Raw genomic sequence first — 8,407 nt, forward strand, 5'->3', positions numbered from 1 at the left:
AGGGGAAAGAAGGGCGTGGGGAATGGGAGGGTGGGAATGGGGAATGGAGATGGGGAAATTGGGAATGGAGGGGGGCGCGACCGAGCGAGTCCTGCGGGGAACCGGGGAGAGACGTGAGGGGAACGGCGGGAGCTGAGGGAACTGTGGTGGGGACACGACCGGGGGTTGGGGAGCCCTGAGGAGACAGGGATGGATGGGGCCACTGAGGGGATTGGGAATGCCTGAGGTGAAGGGGGAACTGCGGGATGCGTGATGGGAAGCAGGAAGAGGCCCGTTCCCGTGGCTGGGGTTGCCTTAGAGCTGGCAGGAGGGAGAGGTTCGGTGAGGGAGAGGACTTTCTTCCCTCCACGTGGCGAGGGATGTGGGAAGGTCAGGGCCCGCCAGGATGGGACGGGCACCCGCATAATTCCCAGGAGCGCTTCCCCGTGTCCCGAGGGGGTGAAATGCAGCAGGGGATGTGTCAGCCGAAAGGGCAGGGTAGCCTCTTCGCCCGGGGAGCTGGCTCGGTGGGGAGCAGTGCCAAAGGCTTCGGGCTGCTCGTGTCACTGATGTGTGCAGGGAGCGGGCCAGGAGAAATGGGCCTGCAGCCTCGAGGAGCTTAAAATAACACAGAGGCAGCGCCATACCCTCGTGGCGTGTGGAGCAAAGGATATGTGTGAAGCTCCCCCACAGGCAAGTGCAGTCCTAGGATGTCAGTCTGTCCTAATATCTGTACTGCTTTCCTCCCTTGGTTTCACAGGATAACGTGGAGAGGGCAGATGCACTCCAGTTAACAGTGGAGGAATTTGTTGAGCGTTACGAAAAGCCTTACAAGCCCGTGGTGTTGCTGAATGCTCAGGTGGGCTGGTCTGCCCAGGAGAAGTGGACGCTGGAGCGGCTCAAACGCAAGTACAGGAACCAGAAGTTCAAATGCGGAGAGGACAATGACGGTTACTCTGTGAAGATGAAGATGAAATATTATATAGAGTACATGGAAACCACACGGGATGACAGCCCCCTCTACATCTTTGACAGCAGCTATGGAGAGCATCCCAAGCGAAGGAAACTCCTGGAGGACTACAAAGTCCCCAAATTCTTCACTGATGATCTCTTTCAGTATGCAGGGGAGAAACGACGGCCACCCTACAGGTAGAGTGACAGCAAGACAAAACTGGGTATTTTCCAGCTCATTGGTTGTTCCTAAATACCTGGGACTGCCTTACATAAAAAAGGGATATTTTTACAGAATCTCTAAAATGAGTGTACATCTGTAATCCTGCAGGAGAGAAGGGCAGGTTTGTGCATCACAATTTCTCTTTCAGCAACGAGTATTGCTACAGATTTATGGTGTGGGTTTTTGTTTTTTCTTTTCTTTTCGTTTTATTAAGCCAGTTTACATCACTTCTTATATTTTTCAAAAATTACATAGTTACTGAGACTTACAAAGATCAGTTTCTTGCTCTGTGTGTGTGCCTTCTGGCGTTCAAATTTTAAGTACCTCAGGAACAGCTCCTGGGTTTTGCACCAGTGGCTTATGTACAGCGTGGAATTTTGTTTAATTATGAGTCAGTCCTTTTAAGGTAAAGATCTTAAGCTAGATTGGGATCTAATGTGGGCACTAGTTCTTAGCTTCTCTTCAGATGGTTTTGAGAGAGAACAGTATTTCACATCTATGTAGTCTTTTCAACTCTTTCCTTATTTTTGCTTCAGATTGGAAGAGGGTGAAATGACGTTTCATTCATAAATTCGAATGCAGCAACCTTGTATTTGGGCTTCTAGATACAAAACCTTTTTTATCTATGTTACTTTGACACTTCATAGCAGTATGAACTGAACCCTCCCAAGAAATTAAAGCCTTTACAGTGACATTATAATTGTCAGACAATGCCTGTTGCCCTTTGAGTGACATGAGGCTCTGATGTGGTTTATTTAAATAAAATTGAGCAAGTAATGAGTAATGGTACTTTCCTCTGCACTCTCTCATGTGCCTGTAGTCCAGTTGTGCTTTTTCAGGAGTGAAGCAAGAACCTAATTCCATTTGAGGTCACTGAAGGAGGTGTTTTGACAGTGCTTTTTGTAATTCTCTTCTAAGAACATACAACACAAAACCACACCAGGTGTAGTCTCTAGTAGAAACTGAATACACTTAATTAACTAGAGATCATTTACCCAAGTTAGAGGTAAATGAGAGAATCTGGTTGTGACTCATTTATTTTGCTGTCTGTGTCCCCCACACCCTCTCCACCTACAGGCACATGCCGAGCTCTTTGCTTGTGATCTTGGTATCCAACTTCTTCTATTTCGTCCTAGAAAATATGGGGTTTTTTCAGGCTGTTGATGTTTTTTGAGAGCTGAGTGATGCACAACAGCAGGTAATGCCTCCTGGAATTAGAGGGTTCATCTAGGTACAGAAAGGAGTGTGCAGTACTCTTAGAGCATAATTGAAAATCTGACAGGAAGTGGTGCTAATCTTAGTATGAGGAGGATACGACCTGTACAGGTTGATCTCTGGGCTGAGAGGTGTGTGATAGTGTGTAGACCTTAAAAGAAGAATTGGTGCTGTTTAGGACATTTTTATTGGTATTGTTCTTCTTCAAAATAAAGACAGTAATTTTTGGAAGCCCTTTACTGAAGCAGCTGTTTTAATTTGGGGAAGGGGGCTGGGGTTTGCTTTCAGATTGAATTTAGGAGTTGTGAAGTTTTCAATCGTAAATTTGATGTCTTGGGGCAAACTGTGTTTTGTTCATTGTAAGTTAAATATTTGGAGGAAGATGCTGGTAAATGGCAGTGTTGCTAAATAAGGGTTTTAAAACCTTCTGTGTGTGTGTGTAGATTGCAGTTATTGTCAGAAAAATGATATTGGACAGTGCCAGTGCCAGACAGACTTTTATGTGTATAATTTCTTCTGATTTCTTCATGAAAGCCTTGACTGTTCTACTTGTAGTTTAAGCAGCTTTCTAAGGCTAATATAAATCTAAAGAGTAGATTGGCAATAGAAAGGACAAACACTTGCTTACTTACAGCTCCTTTGTGAAGCAGGAAGAAAGCAGCTTGATAAACAAACTTGCTGTCCTACAATTGATGCTGGCAAATGATCCTTCAAAACCAGCTTGATTTACACCTGCACTGGAAAGGAGAGATGGACAACCTGGTGTATTTTCTGAACCTTTGCATTCCTCTTGCTGGGCGTCACCTGCCTGTCCCTACACCATGGAGGGATCAAATTGGTGCTTTAGTTTCTGTACTCTCTGCTGCCAGTTAAACAATTATTGTCATTTTTTTTCCTCTTGATCCCTGGTATGAAGTCACTTCACACTGCTTTTTCTGGCGTGGTTGGTCTTAGTGCTCCGTTTCAGGGAAAATGAGCAGCTGAAGGTGCTGCTGCCGTTAAACACGTACAGTAGATAAAGTTCTCCACTGGGAGAAATAAACCTTGCAAATGGGCAGTGGGAATATAAACCTCAAATCCTGAATGGTCACTGGAGAATAAGCTGCATGTAGTTAAGTGTTGGAATGAAAAGCCTGTTGTGAATGAACAGAAGGCGCAGAGAGAGGCCAGGGTTGCGTAACTTGCTCTGTTCCTTGTGTTGCCTTTTGTTCCTCATTGTTCTGCAGTTCTGGATGTGCTTGAGCAGGAAATTTTGGAAAACCATAGGAGAGTCCCCCTGCCTAGGAAGAATCCTAGCACAGGCTGTTGGGACTTAATTACACTCATAAACTTTGAAATCACTATTTTGCTGAAGAACTGTTTGAAACAAAAGAGAGCTATGACATTTAGAAAGTCATCTTCACTTGCTCGTCCCACAGTCATTCCTGTCCCAGTTCATAGTGGTTCTTAGGTTAAACTCCTGTTGTACCTTTTTGCTGCAGTGTGAACTTAACAAAATCAAGAGTGTAAATGAAGGAACTGTAATTACTTTAATTTCTAACTGAAAGTGCAATGAATTCTCTGTCTAACATGAAGAAAGGGAGCTACCTGCCTGCTCTATGACTGAAGCACTTTTCTTCCCCCTCCTGCAGATGGTTTGTGATGGGCCCACCTCGTTCTGGAACAGGAATTCACATCGATCCCTTGGGAACTAGTGCATGGAATGCCTTAGTCCAGGGACATAAGCGTTGGTGCCTGTTCCCAACCAGCACTCCCAGAGAGCTGATCAAAGTGACACGGGAAGAGGGAGGGAACCAGCAGGACGAGGCCATCACCTGGTTCAATGTCATCTATCCCCGGACACAGCTTCCCACCTGGCCCCCCGAGTTCAAACCCCTGGAAGTCTTACAGAAGCCAGGGGAGACAGTCTTTGTGCCAGGTATGTGCAAATCTCTCCAGGAAGGAAATCTGGGAGAGAAAAAGCATGTATGTAATATTCCTGTGTAATAGAGATGAAGGGAATATTTCAGCTTTCTTACACGGCCCATCTCTTAGAAAACAAACTCTCCTGAGCTTGTTTTGAGACTATTCAGTTACTTGCTGAACGTCCCAAAGTGTGTATGGCCTGTGGCATAGGATTGTATGTGGTACAGATGGCAGAACAAGTGGAACTTGTGTTACAGCATCACAGGAATGTGATCCTGAGCTAAATTGCAGTAATAGGAAGCTGTCAGGGCATAAAATAATGGCATAAAATAATAGAGGTGTTTGAGCCCCTAGTAACTCTTAGACAAAAATGCTCGAGTTTATACACACTGGAGCAAATTCATGACTGAATTTTGCATGTGAATTTTTCTTAGCTGTGGGAAACGAACTACTTAAAGGCACTGACACCTTCCACCCACTTCTCTGTGGTTATGCCTCATCTTGCATTTGAAATCAAAAGCTAAATAAAGCTTTGCTAAAGATGCCTTTCTCTCTGAGTGGCTGCACACTGTGTGCCCATTGTAAGCAGGGGGTGAGGTGAGTTCAGTGCCAGATTCTAACCTCTGAATCTTGCATCATTTATGTGCAGCACAGCCCATAGTTTCTGTCCACATTGCTTGTCTCTAACATCCAGCTGACTTGGTGTGTGAAGGGTGCCTTTTGATTGTCTTGGCACTTATTAGTGACTCCTGAGTGTACCTTCTGTTAAGAGTTTGTAGCTGTCGGGTTCCATTAAACTGTTCCCTCAGTCTTTTATGAGGCTATAAGTGGGTTGTAAGAACTCCACTATTTTTATCCTGTGTGGAGAAACGATTTTGCATCTATTTTTAAATGAAAGGTTAGTCTGTAGTCATAAGAACCTTACAAAATCAGCGTGGAAAGTGCTCTCCAGCTGAACAGAAAGGATTCTCTGTGCAGTCTGGGTTACAATGGCTGTTGCTGTTAAATAAACCGTCAGCAGCCAGCATGGTGCTGTCAAGTCACATCTTCAGTCCTGTGTGTGAGCTGGGTAATTTGGTCAGAGCTTGGAGCAGCATTGTGTAACAAGAACCTGTCAGGCATTGGGGTGGAAGCTGAAATAAGGCTGAGGAAAGATGATGTGTTGGCAAACTCACCTGGGTTTGGGAGATAATATCCAGTTCCACCTGCATTATGGGAAAAGTGTTCTTGGATGTTCTTGAACTTGCTCTCTGCTGTGCAGCCACCAATGGTCACTGGTGTTGTGTTTTAGGTGGCTGGTGGCACGTAGTCCTCAATCTTGACACGACTATTGCCATCACACAAAACTTTGCCAGCTGTACCAACTTCCCAGTGGTGTGGCACAAGACAGTAAGAGGGAGGCCCAAACTGTCACGGAAATGGTACAGGTAAGAGATTTAGTAGCTTTCTTTGCATATTTTTCATTGAAAACAAAACTTAAAAATATTCATTAACATGCAGTGTTACAGTTCAAGGGCTAACCCTGAAATTTCAACTGTATTTAGGATTCTAAAGCAGGAACATCCTGACTTGGCAGCCTTGGCTGATTCAGTTGACCTGCAGGAATCTACTGGTATTGCTTCTGACAGTTCTAGTGATTCTTCCAGTTCCTCAAGTTCCAGCTCCTCAGACTCTGATTCAGAGGTAATGCTTTTTACTGCAATAGGTGATCCATATTCTGGAATTACATTGTTTTTCCATACCTGATCATGTGCCTTCATCCTTATATTCATGCCTTATGGAATAAATTAATGGACAGCAGATAAACCAATCTACATGGTGGAAGAGCCTGTGATCTTAGCAGGTTCTGTTTGCTGAAGCCTCTCTTTGCATTGCTAAGTGGCTTCAGTCTGTTTGATCCCTGTCTGTATTATACATGAATCTGTCACTCATTTAGCTTGTGGAAAATGGCTGCAAAATGAATGTTCTAAAAATTGGGAGAGGGAACAAAATCCAAAACAGATCAGTTATGACATGGGACTCTTCTCAACACCTAAATCCTTCAGAAGCCAGAGTCTTCTCCTTGAAGATGAGGTCCTTCTAGGGGCCCAAAGGAACACGTTCATTGTCTTGCTCCAAATCAGCTTTAGTCAGTGATGAAATCCAAGAACGTTTCTGTTCCTGATTTTTAAATGCTTAATTTAAAATTTCCTTGATGTGTCTAGCCTAAAACAGTACGTTCTTTGAGCTCAGGGTTGCTGAGTAGCTCTTGTGGTGAAATGCACAGCACAGGCAGTTCATGAGGTTCCTCTGAATTGTGGTTTCATCTTTCCATCCTTCAGTGTGACTCTGGCTCCGAGACAGAGGGGATGATGCACCGCAGGAAAAAGCGGAGGACATGCGGAATGATGGGGAACGGGGACACAACTTCCCAGGATGACTGCGTGAGCAAAGAACGCAGCTCCTCCAGGTGACCCCATGGCAGCTGTTGGTTTTAAACAAGCACAGGACAATGTGAGGGAAAGCTGGCACCCTTCAGATAGGGGATTCCTCAGCAGCGAGGGATGGAGAGCAAGGGATTCCTTACAGGACATAAAGCAGTTGACTAGTGCTATCTTCTATTTTAATTGTTCCAAGCAGAAAACTAAGATTATTGATGTTTTTTTTTAAATCAGGGGTTTTATTTAATAAACAGTTTTACTACTTTTCCTAGTTGTCTCTTTTAATAGATGAAAGAATTTGATTTTTTCTTTGTTTAATGGGAGAGGTGGGATGTTTTAACTGCTCTTCAGAGAGCACAAATGAATAGTGAACAGTTAAAGATGAAGAATGATCAGGCAGCACTCAGATTTCAGTGGCTTATTCAAACAGAAAACCTTTAAGCAGTTGTGTGGTTTCTCTTACTGTTGCCTGGATTATTTCAATTTGTTCCACTGCTTTATCTGTTAAAGGCAAAATTCATCCTAAATTCCAAAGGTCTGTGTTCACATTTAAAATAAATAAATAAACAAATACATAAATATTGAGCAAATTTCAGTCAGTGTGGAAGGAGGCAACATTAATATGGCAAAATTGAGGATAGATACACTTAGGGTAAAGTTGCTGAGGAAAGCAGTTCTCTGGACTGGCCAGGTTAAAAACAGTGGAGCACTGGGAATCGGGGAGTATACTGCAGGGAAGAACTTAAACATTCTTTCCTAAATAAAGCATTTTTCTCATACAGCAGAGGCTTGCCAAAATTCTTAAGCAAATTCCTCGCAGCTTGGTTAACCAATGCTGCTGGATTGGCTGCCTGCCTGCATTAGAGTGCTGGCCAGTTCCTGAGCTCTTGGATGCTCCAGGTTTGGCGTGGATGCAAGTGCTGTGGTGGCTTAGTGTGTGGCTTGCTGAAGAAGGTGTGCAGCAGTAGTTTACCTGAGGAAGTCCATATTCCAGCATGATGCCTGACTTCCCAGTCTAGGGACTGCCTGAAGACCTGTGTGCTCCTGTAGATTGCTCTCTTGTTTCCAGGAGTTGCTTGTAACTGAATACAATTGAATTACAAGTACAGAGCATCATTAAAGGTTGGGGAGAGCTGTACTGACTGCTTATTTTGCCCTAGAGGTTTTCACAATTTGCTTGTTACAACATTGTCAAATCCCATTTTGGCAGCCAGTGTGACTTCAGGCAGGGAATGAGCAGCAGGAGAGAACAGACCTTAATGCAGACCCTGGTTTAAGAACAAAAGCTGTAAAAGTGCAGATCACGATGCAGATCTGTTCTTCTGAAAAACCCGTGCATTTTTAAATTATTTGCCATTCAAATTTTGAAATGAATACCCTAAATATTAAAAATTAGCACCTTGCCTAGAACATTTGCTTTCTGGGTTTCAGTGTTCTTCCTCCTGTATGTTGATTGTTTCACTCTGTGAGGGTGGGTGGGCGTTCTCTTCCAGCTGTCTGATGGCTTAGTTGACAGAAACACTTCCAAACATAAAATCCTGACCCTGCTTGTACAATGCTGGAGGAAGAATAAGCCTGAGATTAATCTGCATGCTGGGATCTTGTGCCCTGCTATGAGGGGAATGCTCAAAGGCAGTTGTACCTTTTTTTGACAGGATTAGGGAATCCTGTGGAGGCCGCAGCTACCCCTGAGGGATAACACCACCTGCCCAGG

At 44.1% G+C, this 8,407-nt stretch overlaps 1 protein-coding gene across 1 annotated transcript in view; it reads left to right on the top strand.

The window, feature by feature from the left end:
- Positions 1-720: 720 nt before the first annotated feature.
- JMJD6 (arginine demethylase and lysine hydroxylase) overlaps positions 721-8,407 on the top strand; it is an 8,495-nt gene continuing 808 nt past the window's right edge. Inside the window, exons 1-6 of the mRNA XM_017743226.1 lie at positions 721-1,128; positions 4,000-4,286; positions 5,565-5,700; positions 5,818-5,956; positions 6,595-6,722; positions 8,349-8,406. Of these exons, the coding sequence (XP_017598715.1) occupies positions 944-1,128; positions 4,000-4,286; positions 5,565-5,700; positions 5,818-5,956; positions 6,595-6,722; positions 8,349-8,385 (912 nt within the window). The 5' untranslated portion in view covers positions 721-943 and the 3' untranslated portion in view covers positions 8,386-8,406. The remainder of the gene's footprint in view (positions 1,129-3,999; positions 4,287-5,564; positions 5,701-5,817; positions 5,957-6,594; positions 6,723-8,348; position 8,407) is intronic.

This window comes from Corvus brachyrhynchos, unplaced genomic scaffold, assembly GCF_000691975.1.
Source record: "Corvus brachyrhynchos isolate BGI_N302 unplaced genomic scaffold, ASM69197v1 scaffold148, whole genome shotgun sequence".
NCBI classification, from domain to species: domain Eukaryota; kingdom Metazoa; phylum Chordata; class Aves; order Passeriformes; family Corvidae; genus Corvus; species Corvus brachyrhynchos.